This window comes from Culex quinquefasciatus, chromosome 2, assembly GCF_015732765.1.
Source record: "Culex quinquefasciatus strain JHB chromosome 2, VPISU_Cqui_1.0_pri_paternal, whole genome shotgun sequence".
NCBI classification, from domain to species: domain Eukaryota; kingdom Metazoa; phylum Arthropoda; class Insecta; order Diptera; family Culicidae; genus Culex; species Culex quinquefasciatus.
Window position 1 is genome coordinate 133,575,427 of NC_051862.1, and position 21,215 is coordinate 133,596,641.

The 21,215-nt window shown below is 33.0% G+C and overlaps 1 protein-coding gene across 1 annotated transcript in view; it reads left to right on the forward strand.

Moving 5' to 3' along the window:
• Positions 1–21,215, forward strand: part of LOC119768039 — a 50,905-nt gene that overhangs the window by 6,141 nt on the left and 23,549 nt on the right. Inside the window, exon 2 of the mRNA XM_038258342.1 lies at positions 17,740–18,035. Within this exon, the coding sequence (XP_038114270.1) occupies positions 17,740–18,035 (296 nt within the window). The remainder of the gene's footprint in view (positions 1–17,739; positions 18,036–21,215) is intronic.

Genomic DNA, 21,215 nt, shown 5'->3' on the forward strand with positions numbered 1-21,215 from the left:
ATGCTCCACGAGGTGGTGCACTCTCAGCTCCTCTGGGGTGGGAAAAAGTTTCAAAAATGTTCTACAACGATGTCAAGCACTCTCTTTTCACCAGTAGATACTAGCACGGCGAGGAAATTTGCTGGAAATAGTGTATTTTTTGCCTTGAAAAATGGTGGTAGTCTGTAGTTTGCAGTATTGAGTGAAATTTCGATGCATAAATGTGTAGCATCAGTTTTATAAATGCTTTAATTGCGTTAATAATAATATTGGCTTATTTAACATGTAAAAGAATACCTTTGCAATTTGTTTGTGTTTCTTTTCATCGAAATTCACATAATAATGATATAAAAAATTAACTTTCAGAAAAAATAAGATTTTTTCTTATTTCTCAGGTAAAATAACATAAAATATTTGTGTAAATTTTGAGGCCAACTCGATTAAATTTAAGGACACGATGTGAAGAGCAGTTATGGGATTGCTTCGAAAAGGAACCGGGATTTCTGCTGCAAACCTGTATCGAAGACATCATCACCAGATAGACGAATGACGGAAGTGCAGGGACAACTATTTCCATTATATACGCGCTGATCCTTTGATTGACTTTGATCTTTTTTTTTATAGCTTTGATTTATTTCAAATCATTTTTATTTATTTATTTATTTAATTTTTTTTCATTTGAAAAAATGTAAAAAATCTCATTTTGACATTGATCAGGGGATAATTTAAAGCAACTTTTGTTTCATATATCAATGAACAAAAATATCACAATATTTAAAGTTTGATCAAACATAGTACTCAACATACGACTAACACTGTAGCCCCCAGGGAAGGCCTTTTCTACGCGAAATTTTCTGCATGAGAGCAGTTCTCTACGGAATCGGTCTTTTTTCTTTAATTTTAATTTTTGTATTTTTTAATTCGGCTGAAACTTTTTTGGTGCCTTCGGTATGCCCAAAGAAGCCATTTTGCATCATTAGTTTGTCCATATAATTTTCCATACAAATTTGGCAGCTGTCCATACAAAAACGATATGTGAAAATTGAAAAATCTGTATCTTTTGAAGGAATTTTTTGATCGATTTGGTGTCTTCGGCAAAGTTGTGGGTATGGATATGGACTACACTGAAAAAAAATGATACACGGTAAAAAAAAATTTGGTGATTTTTAATTTAACTTTTTGTCACTAAAACTTGATTTGCAAAAAAACACTATTTTTAATTTTTTTCATTTTTTGATATGTTTTAGAGGACATAAAATGCCAACTTTTCAGAAATTTCCAGAATGGGCAAAAATCTTTGACCGAGTTATGATTTTGAATCAATACAGATTTTTCAAAAATCGAAATATTGGTCGCAAAAATTTTTCAACTTCATTTTTCGATGTAAAATCGAATTTGCAATCAAAAAGTACTTTAGTGAATTTTTGATAAAGTGCACCGTTTTCAAGTTATAACCATTTTTAGGTAATTTTTTTGAAAATAGTCGCAGTTTTTAATTTTTTTAAAATAGTGCCCATGTTTGCCCACTATTGAAAAAAATATTTTTGGAAAGCTGAGAAAATTCTCTAAATTTTGCTTTTTCGGACTTTGTTGATACGACCCTTAGTTGCTGAGATATTGCCATGCAAAGGTTAAAAAACAGGAAAATTGATGTTTTCTAAGTCTCACCCAAACAACCCACCATTTTCTAATGTCGATATCTCAGCTACTATAGGTCCGATTTACAATGTTAAAACATGAAACATTCGTGAAATTTTCCGATCTTTTCGAAAAAAATATTTTCAAAAATTTTAAATCAAGACTAACATTTCAAATGGGCGTAATATTGAATGTTTGGCCCGTTTGAAATGTTCGTCTTGATTTTCAATTTTTGAAAATATTTTTTTCGAAAATATCGGAAAATTTCACGAATGTTTTATGTTTTAACATTGTTAATCGGACCTATAGTAGCTGAGATATCGACATTAGAAAATGGTGGGTTGCTTGGGTGAGACTTAGAAAACATCAATTTTCCTGTTTTTTAACCTTTGCATGGCAATATCTCAGCAACTAAGGGTCGTATCAACAAAGTCCGAAAAAGAAAAATTTAGAGAATTTTCTCAGCTTTCCAAAAATATTTTTTTCAATAGTGGGCAAACATTGGCACTATTTTAAAAAAATGAAAAACTGCGACTATTTTCAAAAAAGTTACCTAAAAATGGTTGTAACTTGAAAACGGTGCACTTTATCAAAAATTCACTAAAGTACTTTTTGATTGCAAATTCGATTTTACATCGAAAAATGAAGTTGAAAAATTTTTGCAACCAATATTTCGATTTTTTGAAAAAATCTGTATTGATTCAAAAAATCATAACTCGCTCAAAGATTTTTTGCCCATTCTGAAAATTTCTAAAAAGTTGGCATTTTATGTCCTCTAAAACATATCAAAAAATGAAAAAAATTAAAAATAGTGTTTTTTTGCAAATCAAGTTTTAGTGACAATAAGTTAAATAAAAAATCACCAAATTTTTTTTTACCGTGTATCATTTTTTTTCAGTGTAGTCCATATCCATACCTACAACTTTGCCGAAGACACCAAATCGATCAAAAAATTCCTTCAAAAGATACAGATTTTTCAATTTTTACATATCATTTTTGTATGGACAGCTGCCAAATTTGTATGGAAAATTGTATGGACAAACTAAAGATGCAAAATGGCTTCTTTGGGCATACCGAAGGCACCAAAAAAGTTTCAGCCGGATTAAAAAATACAAAAAAAAATCGAATGACCGAAATCTCAGAGAATTGCTCATGATGAAAAGCGTTCGACAAGGTGCAGCGAATTAAAATATGCCAGGTACTAGGGACCGACCAGCAACCTTCCTCTTAGAATTCTACAGAATAGTTTAAAACAATAAAATATAAAACAGGTTAGCGAGTAGCGCCAATGAGCGCACTTTTTCAATACGTCGGTTTTGTTGAAAAGCCAACCGTTGTTTACTTAAACATAAACAAATAAAGCATATATCATTTTTTTCCCACTGTGCCGCCCTTTGACCCGTCCTAGAGTGGAGGTGCAATTCTGAAAAAGCTCGGACGTGCTCCGAATTTCATCAGGCTCAAACTTTTGCATTTTGCTGTTGCCAACACCGAACAGATTACATATCCTGGCGGGGAGAGTTGTTGGTTTTCGCCATGGCCTGGTGAACTGCACCACGAACTGCAGACAGCAGCAGCACATTCCGAGTATTACGAGCAAAAACAATTAGCCACTTCAACTTTTGTATCCGCACTTTTCACATTTGAGTTTTCCACCGAATGAAAACATTGCTCAGGAGCAACGAGTGGGGATTTTGTTTTAGTTTTTGAGTGCCGAGCAATAATTCCACGATTTTTGGGGGAGAAAGTACATATTTTAAATATTTTATTTCAATGCAGTCCTTCAAAATAAAAATATATAATCTCCAAAAAAGGGCTGCCTCAGCTAGCAAATCGAGGTACAAATCCTTCCTTTCAATAAACCATTCATACTGTAAGCCAAGACTGACTGATGCCACTCTGTTTGTCCGACTGTCTGTCTTGCACTGCTCAAATCCGTTATCTCCTGGAAGCTGCCCAATACTGCACTGTCCGTCCATCCATCCTGGAATCCCCATTCATCTGAAGAAACATCGGACGGAACTGGTTGCTGATGGTTGCTCAAGAAAGGCATAGGTTCCCCCTTTGCGAGCTTCCAGATCTATCTGTTGCACGTGGCACGAGGGGTGTGATATTTTTCACTCATATTTAAGCCTCTGCACTCTGTGCTCCTGGCTTTTAATCACCTCTGTAAGCCATCGGACAAAGACAATTAGACGAAAATGTTTGTTTAAAACATTGTGATTTGCTACTTGTTGTTAAATGTTGGACCATTTTTATTTGGGAATATTTAATATTTTAATATTATTGTGTTCAATATTATTGTGTTCAGTCTGGACATTCATGCAAGTATACTTGAAAAAAGAAAATATTTCCATTTAATGATTTATTACTTTGAATTTAAAATATAAATAACTCAATTAACCTACAGCTGGATGAGGTCATCTTCATTCTTTGAAATGCCTATAAAATGCCTATCCAAACCTGAGTTACAATAACACAGTGATGTAGGAATTTATAAATAGTGAATTACATATTAGAAAAGAACTTGTACATTTTTTTGGTTTCTGATTTATTTTCAACTCGGTTTGCAATACTAAGTTTGTGAAATCTTAACCTAAACACATATTTTTGATCATATCAAATGTTTGTTGGTTTAGAAAAATTGATAACAATGGAGCAATTTCATGTCAAATAGGGAATCGGTTGTACCCGACCCTCTCCGATTTCAATGAAACTTTGGATGTATGGGATTACAGATATAAGCTAATTACATTGCTCATAACTGAAAACATTATATTTTTTCAGTGTAGTATAGTAACCTGGATAGTAAATTAGATTATATCTGTAAGCCCATACATCCAGTTGAAATGTGGTCAAAGACAAACTTATGGGAAATTGGACGAGCTTTCCGAAAAAAATATTTTAGAGAGTGAAAAATTAAGTCTGTTACATAGAAATTGCCAAAAACCATCAAAAAAACCTATTTTATTCATCATTTTTATTTTTAAAACCGCTGTAACTTCACAAGGATTGGACTAAGGACAATGGTCAATATGGAGACTTTTATGTAAAATTGTCTGGAGAATCGACTCTCGTGTCCGGTTTTTGGAAAATTTTGATGTTTAGAGCACTTTTGAAAAGAACAGTTTCTGTAAATGATTTTTGTATTTTTATAGGTGAGTTGCTCCATCCCGCATTTTTCGTGATTCTTTTTGAAACATCTTAGACTATCTTCACAAAAATTTTGAACGAAAAAAAATCGTGGGCTCCCCCTCAAATTTGACTTTTAAACTTAAAAATCAAAAAATCTCATAAAAGTTGATTGTTTTTTTCTTTCAGTGTATTTTTATCAAAATGTCCGTCAAATTTCCTACAAGTTTGTCTTTGACCACTTTTTGATACGATGAAACGGCTTCGAGATACAGAAATATTTAAATTCCGAATTACAAAAATATTTAAAACACTTACGCCCTTCTCAAATGTCATTATCGAGTGGAGCTGGCTCCATATACACAAAAATGGCTTATAGAAGCGAAGGATAACATGTCTAAAAAGTTTCATTAAAATCGGAGAGGGTCGAAAAAAAAGTACCTAAAAAAATTCTTGGGCTGGAATTGCTCAATGGTTTTTTTATATTGGAAATCGTATGCATAAAATACTTATTTATTCCTGTTTAATTTTCTTTCAAAGGTTGCATCATAGCAACCATTGTTCCAATCTTCAATTTCTTCAATTGAATTTGTAAGATTCGTTTTGCAATTCCGTCGTGAAACTACTTACTTTTCCTGTCATTCTTGAACGACTTTTCAAAATAAATGCTGAAAAAATGGGTGAAATGGGTGCTGAAAAGTTGAACTTTTCAGCACTTGTTTTGAAAAGTAAATTTTTTAATTTTTTTTATTTAAACGATTTATTGACAAAATACATGAAAATTTTACTTAAAATTTCACTCAATGGGTGTTTTTCGGAATTGCAAAAAATGTTGTATGGAACTCGTTGCAAAACTTGATTTTTTCAGCACTTTTCGTATTTATCCAACTCGGTGAACTCGTGCTGAAAAAATCCTCTTTTTGCAACTTGTTGCAAAACTACTATTTTCTAATCTCTGGGAAAAACATATTGAAAAGTTTTACTTTTCAGCACTCAAAATGGATGCTGAAAGTTGAACTTTTTAGCACTTGTTTTGAAAAGTAATAATTTGCAACACATTAAAACGGTGCTCTTGGTTATGACAAAACGCTTTATAATAATAAAAAAAATGAATTATAGGTGGCTATAATTTGAAAACGGTGCAAGATATCAAATTTTATAAAGTATAAAATATAAAAATTTAAATCACAACCCATTTAAATGAGAAAAGTGCTTTCGGAAAAAAACGTTTTTCTGTAGGTACCGCACATTGGCATTTTTAAAATAATTTTGAATATTTTGAAAGTAATCTTAACATGGCTGCGTTTTCAAGTTACAGTCAATTTTAAGGTAACTTTTTTAAAAAAAAGTTTGCAGTATATTGATTATGAGTCGATGGGTATACGTGAAGGTACATCTAGAAGGTTTTTATCTAGGAAGATGATATTTCGAGTGATTTTATTACCTTTCCTCATGAGGGAGGTAAAAAAGTGCAGTTTTGACCAGGGGGGCGACATCTATATCTCACTACAGGCAGCTCGACCGCAGCCTTCACCAGCTGTCATTTACGGCACCAGAATAAAAGGGAACTGTCATTTACGGCACCAAAACAAAGCCAGAACAAAAGAACAGCTGTTCATTACGGAACCAAAACAAATCAACTGTGCACTGTAAAAAAGTAAAAAAACTTCTGGCATAAAATGGAAAGAAACTGATTATTTTTTCATGTAAGATTATACCGCAATTGAAATTTAAAAGGTAGTGTATGTTTTCGAGGTGATTTTTCTCAATTTATGTGCAAAATAAACTGCTAAAGTTGAGACCCTTAAGAACACATCTGGCCGATAACTTCATTTAAAGTTGTACTTTTATCACATGAAACATTTAACTGAAGTACTATGTATTTTGACTTCCTCTACAGTAAATCAGAATTTATGCTATGAAAAAAATTAAAAAAAAATATATTCTTGTTTTTACTGTGCGCAGTTTGCGCGTGATATTAATCTCAACCCTCAAGATGGCTGCCGTTAGCATCCCCCTGGTTTTGATCTTAAAAGTTCTAAAGGTTTAACAAAATTTACTCGTGAAAAAACGCGAATTTTGATGGGTGAAAAAAAATGTAATCGCCTTTAATTTAAATTTTTCGCAGTTTTAGGAAAAAAACACTTTTTTATGAAATATTCATTTTTTTAAATTCTATAGCCTAGAAAAGATGATTTAGATCAAAATTTTAATACGCATTAAAAGATATTTCAGGGGGACCAAAATACGTCAACATTTCTTGTTTGTTTTCTTGTTGCTTTCAGTTATTGACCAACTGATTTTACTTATCTTCCGAACCTAATTTTTTTTATTTTACTTCAATCATTGATTACCAAATTGTTTTATCAATATCTCAAGCAAGGGAGGTGAGAGAATCGTTCTAATTTGATTTATTCCTTCAGTGAATGCTCAGCGAATCTTTTTTGATGAATATCCTTGCATTTGTGATTGATCTTCTAACTTTTAATTTAAGTTTTCTCCGAGATTACTATGAAGTAAAATTTTAAATCTTTAGAAGAAAGACATTTGTTTTTTTTTTTTAGATTTTGAGAAATAATTTCATTTTGAAATTTGTCCATGTCCAATTATCTCTTTCATCCGCCAGTAGTGCACTCGTGTCAGTTACTGGAGCTGCCGTTGGCGTATTAGCTTTTGTGCAAAGTGCAATAGCTGAGGAAGGATAAAAAGGACGACTTATTGGAGGGAAGCTCTCGGATATTGCTGCTGCTGCTGCTGTCTTGGAAGAGATTCTTCCAAGTCCGGATGTATTTTTGCTATTGAAAGAAACCAATAATGCTGGCGCCATTCAGCAAACGGATCAGACTTTTGATTTATTTCCCTCCTTTCTTACTGGGTGGGATTCATTTTTCTGCACTTTCCCGGTGTGAAAAAAGGTGGAATTTATTTCACTTGCAGCGAGTTGAGATTGTGAAAAAAGCTGAGCAAACGAGTACCATCAATCGTAACGTTCACACTTTTCACTCAACTTTCAAGTGAAAATGATAAAATACCATCACCCGGTGACGAGAGCTCATCACGTGTTTCATTTGGAAAATTTCGCACAAACAGATTGAAACAAGTTTAAATTAACATAACTTTCGCGAGTGAGGATTTGCGACTCATTCCGGTGGTGGAAAATTTGCGGACACCGATGGAGTTGACAATTTTGTATCCACATTTTGGTTTCAGTTTCGTTACTGGTTGGAATGAATGAGCGTTTGCAATTCGGAGAATTATAACTGTAATTAATGATGTTTTCGTTTGCATTGTTGGATTGACTTGCTTAAGCAACAAATATTTAAATTTGGTCATCGTTTGTTGTAAAATCTCATCAATTCCAGTATGTTTAATTATTATCATGAGATTATTAAAAAATGCATGATTCAGAGAATTCAATCAAATGAATAACAATAATAAGCTCAACAAAACAGGTCTTGCTAGTAAACAAAAGCCACGAGCAAGTCCCTAAATCTCCTAAATCCACCAATCAACAGAGTAGCACAATCCGAATGCTAGTCATCCAACCGTTTCGGCCAACCATTCCCGAAATCTCTGAAGCTAATTCATTTAATTACAGGCTAAACAGCTCTGCCATTATGCGGTTCATTTTCCGCATTGTTTGCTCTGTGTACTATACGTATTAAGGTTTATCTTGCCCGAAAATAATAACCCAAATTCCACCACGTGGCCATATCGTTCCGGGAAAATGTGTGCTCTCACTTAAGGCTTGCCTCCTCCGAGTCGAGGGGGATTATCCTGGAGGGAGGCAGGATGGGGATTCTGGAAGCCGCAGGTATCACATTCATTATTTCTAATAAAACAATTGGTGCCACTGAATTTAATTTTATTTATTGTTATTATCGCTTAATTTTGTTGCCAGACTCGTTGGGGCCGGGCGCCGAGCTGGCTGATGCTGTTTTATGGTCACCTCGTGGCAAACTCTGTGGCATGCCAACGGATTCATTTGCCACCGGAGCTGTAGCAAGTGGCCAAAGGAATGTCATTTGTGTTGTTTTGGAGGAATTTTTGAATTGCACTAGCGCATTAGTGGTGATCAATGTGAGCTATTTGGGTGGTTTATGTTGGTTGAAATATTTTGCAAATATATTTTTAAATGTTTTCAAGGGAATTTGATTGGTAAAATTTGAATAATCTGGCATTTTATTGCTCATATGGTCCATTTGAAAACTAACTATTAAACATAATCAAGCATCCCTTCTGTTGGAATTCAAACCGTCTCATAAACCTGATAATTTGATTTTGTCTTTTATCTTTTCGTCACTTGCTCTTTCGGAAAAACAGAAGTGTTGTCTCCCTAAGCAAAATGTGCCAACAGTTTTAGCAAGCTACGAAGAGTACCAGGAGAAGGCTTTCGAGACAGCAATATGTACGAAAAGCATTTCTAGCTGCGTTCTGCTGAGTTTCCCAGTGTTTATTCGGGGTTCTACTTGGGAGACCGCACATGCCAGTGCCGTTGGTATCAAAACATCAACAGTTTTTCGTTCGTTTCGAGTCTCAACTGGTTTGAAACCAAGCATGAAACATTGTTAGATGGTTTCCAAACACGGAGACTTCAATGTTTATGTTTGATTGTAATGGTCTTTTCAATACCTAATACTACCCAAATTGGGTCAAATGATGGGATTGGAAAATATTTTCAACCAATTAGCTTGAATCTGGTTAAAAGAGGTAATTTGATCCAGATCGCAAAATTAAGTGAGCAATTTTCCATCAAAACCAGACATGGATTTTATTTATATTTTTTTCAAATAGGCTCAAACTGTTTGGGGGTCTTCCCTATGACCAAATAAGCCATTTTGTGTCATTTTTTTCACACATACAGGGCTCCATATAATTTTGGCTGCTTTCCATACAAAAATGGTGCGTTAATACCGTCATCCGGGGTAACAATTGGTCTGGGGGGTGAGATTGGGTTATACAAAAATGCAGAAACTTGTTTGACTCAATCTCAACCGCTAGACCAAATGTCACCCCTGATGACGGTTATCGAAAATCTGTATCTTTTGATGTAAATGACTATTCCAAAATAATAGAGCAGGAACAAAAAAAAAATTCCATTATTTGTTGAAAACAAAATTGATTTTTTTGGAATTATACAAATTTTACTCGATTTTTTTTACTTCAGTTTTTAGTGTCCAATCAAATTTGCAACCGTATAGTTTTTTATTGATTTTTTGATTAGGTACACTGTTTTCATGATATAGCCACCTAAAGTTCAATTCTATTTTTTTTAAAAAGGTCCTATGAGCAATTCTCTACCAAAACCGGAAATAGATTTTATTTGTATTTTTTGATTTAGCTCAAACTTTGTGGGGGCCTTCCCTATGACCAAATATGCTATTTTGTGTCATTGGTTCACCCATACAAGTCTCCATACAATTTTGGCAGCTGTCCATACAAAAATGGTATGTAAATATTCAAACAGCTGTAACTTTTGAGTGAATTTTCTGATCAATTTGATGTCTTCGGCAAAGTTGTAGGTATTGTTGAGGACTTTTGAGAAAAAAATTGGTACACGGAAAAAATTTTTTGCAGATTTTTTTAACAACTTTTTTTTCACTAAAACTCAATTTCCCAAAAAACGTATTTTTGATTTTCAAGATTTTTTGATATGTTTTAGGGGACAAAAATCCGCAACTTTTGAGCCATAGAGAAACATGGTCAAAAAATCTGCCACCGAGTCATGATTTTTTGAAAAAATAGTGATTTTTAGAAAAAAATTAAGTTTCATGCAAAAACAAGTTTGACATTACTTTTTAATGCAAAATTGAATTTGCAATCGAAAAGTACTTTACAGATTTTTTGATAAAGGGCTCCGTTTTCTAGATATAGCCACCGAAAGTTTGATTTTAGCGAAATATTTGCAGTTTTTCAGTTTTTAAAAATAGTGACCATTTCTAAAAAATTTTTTTTTAAAAGTTCAGAAAATTTGCTATAAAATTGTCTAAGAGACATTGAAGATTGGACCTCTGGTTGCTGAGATACAGCGGCTTAAAGAAAAAGAAACACGAAGATTGAAGTTTTCTAAGTCTCACCCAATCAGCCCACCATTTTCTAATGACGATATCTCAGCAATTAATGGTCCGATTTTCAATGTTAATACATGAAACATTCGTGAAATTTTCCGATCTTTTCGAAAAAAATATTTTGAATGTTTTTAAATCAAGACTAACATTTTAAAAGGGCCAAATATTGAATATTACGCCCATTTAAAATGCTAGTCTTGATTTAAAAAATTTCAAAATATTTTTTTGGAAAAGATCGGAAAATTTTACAAATGTTTCATGTATTAACATTGAAAATCGGACCATTAATTGCTGAGATATCGTCATTAGAAAATGGTGGGCTGATTGGGTGAGACTTAGAAAACTTCAATCTTCGTGTTTCTTTTTCTTTAAGCCGCTGTATCTCAGCAACCAGAGGTCCAATCTTCAATGTCTCTTAGACAATTTTATAGCAAATTTTCTGAACTTTTAAAATTTTTTTTTTAGAAATAGTCACTCATGGTCACTATTTTTAAAAATTGAAAAACTGCAAATATTTCGCTAAAATCAAACTTTCGGTGGCTATATCCTGAAAACGGAGCCCTTTATCAAAAAATCTGTAAAGTACTTTTCGATTGCAAATTCAATTTTGCATTAAAAAGTAATGTCAAACTTGTTTTTGCATGAAACTTCGATTTTTTCCAAAAATCACAATTTTTTCAAAAATTCATAACTCGGCGGCAGATTTTTTGACCATGTTTCTCTATGGCTCAAAAGTTGCGGATTTTTGTCCCCTAAAACATATCAAAAAATCTCGAAAATAAAAAAAATACGTATTTTGGGAAATTGAGTTTTAGTGAAAAAAAATGTTGATAAAAAAATCTGCAAATTTTTTTTTCTTTGTACCTATTTTTTTCTCAAAAGTCCTCAACAATACCTACAACTTTGCCCAAGACACCAAATTGATCAGAAAATTCACTCAAAAGTTACAGCTGTTTGAATATTTACATACAATTTTGTATGGACAGCAGCCAAAATTGTATGGAGACTTGTATGGGTGAACCAATGACGCAAAATAGCTTATTTGGTCATAGGGAAGGCCCCCACAAAGTTTGAGTCAAATCAAAAAATACAAAAAATAAAAATGGTCGAAATCGGCCGATTTCGTAGAGAGTTGCTCCTATAAGCTATTGTGTTTTATTTGTTTGCTCTGAAACTCTGGATTTTTATCTGAATAATTCCAGTTTTTAATTTTTTTATTCCTGAAAATATTGTTTGTTCAATAAAGTTGTTCAAACAGCCTTTTATTTCCTAGTATTAATATCTTAGAAACTAATGATACTTTATTCAATGTAAAAAAATTAAACATTTGTAAAATGTTCTGATCTTTTCGAAAAAAAAAATTTAAAAATGTTGGAATCAAGACTAATTTTTAAAAAGGTCAATAATTCAATATTACGCCACAAAAACATATAAAAAAAACAAGAGTTAAAAATTATGGATTTTGGGAAACTGATTTTTTTTGTATAAAATGGTAATTTAAAAATTGGCTTCTCTGTGTATCATTTTTTCTGAATAATCCTCATTAGTACCTACAACTTTGCTGAAGACATCAAACCGATCTGAAAATTCTATCAAAAGTTACAGATTTTTGAATATTTACATACTATTTTGGTATGGTGCCAACATTGTATGGAGACTTGAATGGAGAACCAATGACACAAAATGGCTTTGTTGGTCATAGGGAAGGTCCCTAAAAAGTTTGAGCCAATCCACAAAATCGGCCGAAATTGTAGAGAATTGCTAAAGTGGAAGTTTGATTAAAAAACTCTGAATTTTTTGAGCATCGGTGTCTGGATTTTTTTTTCCAAAATCTCATCATCTCATTTAATAGTTTTTTTTTGTTAATTTTTCTCAAGTCAAGCATTTGCTTGAAATTGTAAGCGGTTAAAAGTTCAATGTATCTTCAAGCAAGTATTAGACTATGACAAACAAACAAACAAATAAACAAATAAACTGGCAAACAAACAAACCTTTTGACTGTTTGGTAGATTGCCTGCTTTGTTTGTTTGTTTTTTGCATTTGTTTAGCTTTATTTGCGAGTTTGGCAAACTGTTGTCTACCTTAGTCTAATACCTTCTTTACGCTCAGTTGTGCAATAAAAAGTTTTATTTTTATTTTTTCTAGTTAGTTTTTTGCTTCACTTTTGGAATAATTTCAATGAAAACTAGGAAACATAGGTTTGAAAAATTTGAAGCGGTGTTCAAAAATTGGCATAAATGTTCTTAAAATTATTTCAAAGAATATTGATGAGGAAGTTGCAACAGAACTCCAACAAAATATGGGTCATTCCAGGTCAACTGAGTACACTTTTGGACTCGACCTTCACCGATTTGGACCAAACTTAGAGGGAACGTTCATCTATCGATAGTTAACAGCTGGGTGATGAATAGAGAGAATGCGTAGCGTGATTTTTGAATGATCCCATTTTGTTTACATCTACAAAATAGGAGGCTGTTCGAGCACAAGCATGACTTTTTTCTTACTGGTAAATGGGCTTTTTTATAATCAGTGGTATGTGTTTTATTTTGTCTTGTTTTGACATTTTTTGCTTGTAAATTGTGTGTGTTTTCAAGTTTTGATCGGTTAGAAGAGGTTTTACTTTTTTACGGGTTACGAAGAACTGCGGCTAGAGTGTCATTCTGCGATGTTGCAAATGTCTGATTTTGGAATCCTGCAGCTCTTTCTGGTCCATCGAAAAAACATCGCTAATTATAGCGAAGCTGATCCAACAAACAGAGTAGATTTTCACTAAACCAGTAGGTTTTCAAACGGAATCAAATAATTAAGACAACTTCTGGATGGATACAACCGCATCGACTCCATAATTATAAAAAATGACGATCTTACTTTCAACTTTCTTAAGATTTCTTGACTTCAACTCCAGGTATTTAAAAGCCACAATCTTTTCATTCTTGCAAAAAAAAAAAAACGAAACAATTTTTAATGATCGATTACAAAACTCTCTACTTTTGGTGAATAGTAAATTGGAAGTGGAACCCACTTTGACAGTTCAAAATTGAGGCCGTTTTGCGAACCACTATTCAGCACCCAGGTTAACAGAAATCCCAAGTTTGGTGCTGATTGAACCATCCCTCTATTTTTGACGATTTTCTAAAAAACTTTTTTTTCTTTTAATCATAACTTTGCAACTATATGAGCAAACGTCTTTCTACAGGTTGCATTTTATAGGAAATTGTCCAAGAAATTCGTTAAAAATAAAATTTCAAGCTTTGAATGCCCACTAGTATTATATTTAAACGTTTTAAATATTAAAATTCAGTTTTGACCAATTCCTTATATTTTTATTTGTTTTATTTTATCACCATCGTGTTCCCCGGACAATTTTACATAATAATCAATCTAGACCTCAAACCAAAAAAAGTTTGAGGACTCCTTTGAATGTTATTGTCCGGGGAACACGATGGTGATAAAATAAAACAAATAAAAATATAAGGAATTGGTCAAAACTGAATTTTATTACTTAAAACGTTGAAATATAATATTAGTGGGCATTTAAGGGTTAAAATTTTATTTTTATCGAATTCCTTGGACAATTTTCTATAAAATGCAACCTGTAGAAAGTCTTTTGCTCAAATAGTTGCAAAGTTATGATTAAAAGAAAAAAAAAGTTTTTTAGAAAATCGTCAAAAAAGAGGGCGGTGCCAAAAATAGAGGGATGGTCCAATCAGCACCAAACTTAACTGCTAACTATCGATAGATGAACGTTCCCTCCAAGTTTGGTTCAAATCGGTGAAGGTCGAGTCCAAAAGTGTACTTAGTTGAGCAATTCTCTACGAAATCGATCTTTTTTCTTCAATTTTAATATTTGTATTTTTTAATCCGACTGAAACTTTTTTGGTGCCTTCGGTATGCCCAAAGAAGCCATTTTGCATCATTAGTTTGTCCATATAATTTTCCATACAAATTTGGCAGCTGTCCATACAAAAATGATGTATGAAAATTCAAAAATCTGTATCTTTTGAAGGAATTTTTTGATCGATTTGGTGTCTTCGGCAATGTTGTAGGTATGGATACGGACTACACTGGAAAAAAATAATACACGGTAAAAATTTTTTGGTGATTTTTTTATTTAACTTTTTAACACTAAAACTTGATTTGCAAAAAAACACTATTTTGATTTTTTTTATTTTTTGATATGTTTTAGAGGACATAAAATGCCAACTTTTCAGAAATTTCCAGGTTGTGCAAAAACTCATTGACCGAGTTATGAATTTTTTAATCAATACTGATTTTTTCAAAAAATCGAAATTTTGGTCGCAAAAATTTTTCAACTTCATTTTTCGATGTAAAATTGAATTTGCAATCAAAAAGTACTTCAGTGAAATTTTGATAAAGTGCACCGTTTTCAAGTTATAGCCATTTTTATGTAACTTTTTTCAAAATAGTCGCAGTTTTTAATTTTTTTAAATTAGTGCACATGTTTGTCCACTTTTGAAAAAAATATTTTTGAAAAGCTGAGAAAATTCTCTATATTTTGCTTCTTCGGACTTTGTTGATACGACCTTTAGTTGCTGAGATATTGCAATGCAAAGGTTTAAAAACAGGAAAATTGATGTTTTCTAAGTCTCACCCAAACAGCCCACCATTTTTTAATGTCGATATCTAAGCAAATAATGGTCCGATTTTCAATGTTAATATATGAAACATTTGTGAAATTTTCCGATCTTTTCAAAAAAAATATTTTCGAAATTTTCAAATCAAGACTAACATTTTAAAAGGGCGTAATATTCAATGTTTGGCCTTTTTGAAATGTTAGTCTTGATTTGAAAATTTTGAAAATATTGTTTTCGAAAAGATCGGAAAATTTCACAAATGTTTCATATTTTAACATTGAAAATCGGACCATTAGTTGCTGAGATATCGACATTGAAAAATGGTGGGCTGTTTGGGTGAGACTTAGAAAACATCAATTTTCCTGTTTTTAAACCTTTGCATGGCAATATCACAGCAACTTAAGGTCGTATCAACAAAGTCCGATGAAGCAAAATATAGAGAATTTTCTCAGCTTTTCAAAAATATTTTTTTCAAAAGTGGACAAACATGTGCACTAATTTAAAAAAATGAAAACTGCGACTATTTTGAAAAAGTTACATAAAAACTATGAAAACGGTGCACTTTATCAAATTTCACTGAAGTACTTTTGATTGCAAATTTAATTTCACATCGAAAATGAAATTGAAAATTTTTGCGACCAAAATTTCGATTTTTGAAAAATCAGTATTGATTAAAAATTCATAACTCGGTCAATGATTTTGCACAACCTGGAAATTTCTGAAAAGTTGGCATTTTATGTCCTCTATCAAAAAAAAAAAAAATTAAAAATAGTGTTTTTTGCAAATCAAGTTTTAGTGTTAAAAAGTTAAATAAAAAAATCACCAAATTTTTTTTACCGTGTATTATTTTTTTCCAGTGTAGTCCGTATCCATACCTACAACTTTGCCCAAGACACCAAATCAATCAATAAATTCCTTCAAAAGATACAGATTTTTGAATTTTCATACATCATTTTTGTATGGACAGCTGCCAAATTTGTATGGAAAATTATATGGACAAACTAATGATGCAAAATGGCTTCTTTGGGCATACCGAAAAAGTTTCAGTCGGATTAAAAAATACAAAAAAAATCGAATGACCGAAATCCTAGAGAACTGCTCAGTTGACCTGGAATGACCCATATGTCGATTCAGTTCTTAATATGTTAGGAAATAGTCTCGCTCTAACATGCCTTTTTTATTTTACAGTACTCGGAAAAGTACAACGTGGGACAATTTTCACAAATTTGGTATATGAATATAAGCATTGAAATATTTGAAATTACATTTTCAACTCTCAAAAACAAATTGAACTCTACAATTTGTTCAAATTCAATGAATTATATTTATAAACATAAATAGACACAAGTTCAAAAATCATTTCGTCTTGGAACGGTTCTTTCTTTCAGAAGATCGGAGTTTAAAAAGAACCGCGGCTCTTTATTACGCGGTTTTTATATCAGAAATTGACATGCAAAATCAATAATTTTTATTGACTTGACTTTGTGACGTAAGCGCCAATGGCTTATGAAAAAAAAATAACCGTATTTAGTACATCAATTTTTAATTTTGCAGAAATCACAGCAATCACGAGTTTTAAACAATGTTTTGTGTTCCTGAGGCAAACAACTATCGAAACTAGGGTGAGCCTGAAGGTTTCCACAACATCGCGTGTTTTTGGGACACACTACTTTGCATTTATAGATTGATAGGATAGACTGTTTGTTTACACTTCAGCTTTAGCCCATTAAAATTGTTTCCTTGAAATAACTTTATTTATATTACGGAAGTGATAGACAGATTTATTAACATTCAACTGAGATGATTTAATAAAATTGAATTATTAGTTAATTTTATATGCGTGTAAAAAACGAAGTTGACGTTATAGCTGTCGGCCACCATTGCTAGTACCAACCACTAGTGTCTTCCTTTTTATCTACAAGGACTTCGCCGCCCTGGGCTCCTAAGTGTATGAAAGTATGGCACGGAGCGACGGCGCCGAATACCCATATTTACACAAAGAATTTTAGAGCGCCCGCCGCGGGATGCGTGTAAACCCTAGATAAAATATTGTTTCTATTTGAATACATTTTTTATGAGTTTGGAGTGATTTAACCCTTCTGAAAAAGTTTGAGGGTTTATAAAATCATCTCACAAAATTTAATCATTTCGTTCTAGTTTATTATTATTTAAACCTCGCCAGATTTATGATCGTTACGCGTGAAAGATTTCCAAATATCTGTTATTTCCGTGCCACATCTACCGCACATTTCCACAACTTTTCCCATTTCATCACATTCATGCGTTCTGTTCTGGTTCTCCCACCCTCCCGATTTCCCCCCGTCTAGATACGAGCAAGGTCTCGAAGACTACGAGGAAGCCGCCCAGCGAGTCGAACAGGAGCAACTCCAGGAGCAGAAGGTCTCGCGCCAGCAGCAACTCAGCGGTCTGGCCCGACCGTTCATGACGCTGTTCAGCGTGCTCGGCAATGCGCTATCGTCCGGAAGATCGATGCAAGTGGCCACCGGTCCGGATCCGTCGTGGCTTTTCCGTGGCATCCTCGGCGGCGCCGGCAGGAAGGGCGACGACGGCCAGGTTGGAAAATCAACAAGCTCAGACGACGACGCTGCAGATAATCAAAATGGTAATGAATATTTTCGGTGATGGCAGAGTTTCTATTTTGCATATTTTGGCCATGAAGACGGTGCTGATGGTGGGTGAGTTGGTGGGAGGTTAGGTCGAGAGTTGATGAAATGGAAATTTGAGCAAGTGTCGTCCTTCTTCTGCTTGATGCTTGTACGCACCAGATGTTGCAACGACTCGGTCGGTTGTTTTTACCTCGAGCAGAGCGGCAGTCTTTATTTTCGCATAACACTTTATCATCCGTGTGATCGAGCAAGCAAACTTTGTCACGGTGGGATGTTTGGTGGCCATGAAAGGCACAGAATGTTTTTTTTGCCTTCCTCATGTATGTAATACATACAAATTTTGAAATCCTGCATGTATTGATTTCAAAATGTTATGATTTTTTTTCAGATTACCTAAAAAAAACCCAAATCATTGGAAAAATCAATATAAAAGTGTATTTGTAAGGTCATTACATGTAGGGCAGAAAGTTTTCACTCACTTATTGGATCTAGACTTAATTAAATAGTCTTTCATGGAAAAACAAATTTTGAACCAGTTCTTACGAAAAAATAATGAAATATGCATGAAAGTATATTTCAAACATTTTATAATGTTTTGGATGAAAAATGACTGAATTATGTTCCAAACATGTGGTTATTTTATTATTGACTTAATTCAAGAGGTAACAGAAGGTTCCACAAAAATGGTTGTATCAACATTCTATATCATTTTCAAGCAAATGTCAAACAAATTTAAGATGAAGCCGTTGATCATTTCTGAAGAAAATTGATCATCACTCTAAAATTCTCTGTATTGAATTCAATTTAACGAATTTCTGCACCAAAATGAATCAGCATGTGCCGGTTGTTGCCTTCTTGAAGCCACTGAAATAATTTTTGGTCTAAATTAAATGTGTTATATAATTTTGTGGTACAATCGTTGACGTCCTACTTGGCAATCATTGATTAATGATGATTTCCATAACATCGCAAGAAATGGAATAATCGTTACCAAAAAGAATCAGCATGTGTAGGGCACTATTCTAAACAACTTGTAGAAGGAATTTTGTCAAAATATTGATAGCGACGCAAAAAGTCTATCTTTGAACGAAAAATCATTGCCTAAGCCTCGATTATCCGAAGAAGTTCAATTATCCGAAGGTTTGTATGGGACTTCGGATAACCGAATCATGACCCAAAAAATTATATTTTTTTTTATTTTCTTACTTTGAACGTCAAATTCGAGTTCTGCGACCCTAATTTAGTTAAATTTGAATTTTAGCCTTTTAAATTGAAAAATGCATTATTTAACACGTTATCTTCGCCTTTATGGCCGCCATCTTGGATTTAAAAAATATAAATCATTTTATAGTAGTTTATGGGTCGACCATCAAAAATAAGACAAAAGAAAATAAAAATCGTAATTCGATTATCCGATGTGAAATTTTTCCGAAGCCTTCGGATTATCGAGTCTGGACTGTATTGAAAAATCTGTATCTAGTCAATTTGATGTGTTCGACAAAGTTGTAGGTTATGACACGGAAAAAATCCCATGTTTTAAATTAAAAAAATCATCTTTTGCGCTAAAGTTTACAGGAGACATTTTTTTTAATTTGGTTTTTGGAAAAAAATATAAAATTTTGGTAAACAAAACGTCAAAAATATTTAATTTCGAAAATGATTTCGGGACCATCCACAAACCACGTGGACACTTTTTTTGGTAATCTCAACCCCCCCCTCGTGGACAATTGTCCATACAAAAAAATCTTTTTTGTATGGAGCGTGGACAATCGCCATACCCCCCCCCCCCCTAAAGTGTCCACGTGGTTTATGGATGGTCCCTTCATACACTTTTCAATTAACGGCACCGTTTTCATGTTATAGGCATTCTAAGGGGATTGTTTTTCAAAAAATTGTCGGGTATTTGCAGTTTAAATAATAATAAATAAAAAATAGCACCCCCACTCACATAATTTCAAAAAGCTCAGAAAATTTCCAACATTTTTGTTATATTTAATTTTATTGATCGGACTATTAAGGTTGGAATTTTGTGAAAATAATGTTTTTGATAATGTCATCTAATAAGTCCTCACTTTTCAACTTACGATGGATCGGAGAGTATTGGATCGGTATTCAATGTTAATAGTAGTTTATGGAACATTTTTCGTATTTCTGAAAAACGCTTGTAACTTCTTGATCTGCACCAATTTCAGTGCTGAAAAGTAGTACATTTTTAGCACTGGTATTGATAGGTATATATTTTCCTTTCTGTTATTTTTGTTTGAGAAAAGTAGGTTGTTTCGTCGCTTGAGGAAACAGGACAGAAGACAGGAAAAATAAATAATTTCACTACGGAATTGCAAATTGCTCAGACGTTTAATAAGATCACTCTAGATTCTTTTAAATTTCGAATTTTTTTTTGTTTAAGGATGAGAAATTTTTTCAACATTTAAATAAATATATATCTAACATTTAAAATCGCACCAATAGTTTCGAGATGTCACGAGTTCTAAAATTTAGGCTGACTAGATAACAATAAAGGAAAACTCATTATTCAAGAAAAAATAATTTGAAGAATCCGTTTTTCAGCAACACGATCTGATCAATAGAAATAAAACATAACATTGGAGGAAAATTTCTCAGCTTATCAAAAATATTCATTTTATGAGAGCTTTTACTATTTTTAAATTGCAAAAAATGCCTTTATCTCGAAATAGGTTCGCTGTATAAACAGTGTATAAGGCCCTTGGATGGAATAATCGCAAAAAAATCAATTTCTCTTGCAAACTTTCTTCATCCGCGAAACAGAGAGGAAGCAAATCACGCAAAGGAAAATCGATCCCGAAATTCCCAAGAAAATCAATCTGTTGATGATTTTTCGTGAATTTCCTTGTCAGCACCACTTAAAATCATTTATTTCACTTTGTTTACACACATTGTCCATCTACAAAACGTGACAGGTCAATTTTCGACGTGTGACGTTACACTTGCAAGTGTAGTAGTGAAAAAGATGTTCCGCCGAATAATAGTAGTGAAAAAGATGTTCCGCCGAATAATCAAGATGATGATTTTTTTTAGATTCTTTCTACCGATCTTTCTTGCGCGAGAAAGGAGAGCAATGCTCCTTTCGGATTTTTTGTCTTGATGAACATCCAAAGATTTTCTTTTAATGATGATTATTCCATCGCTGGAAGGCC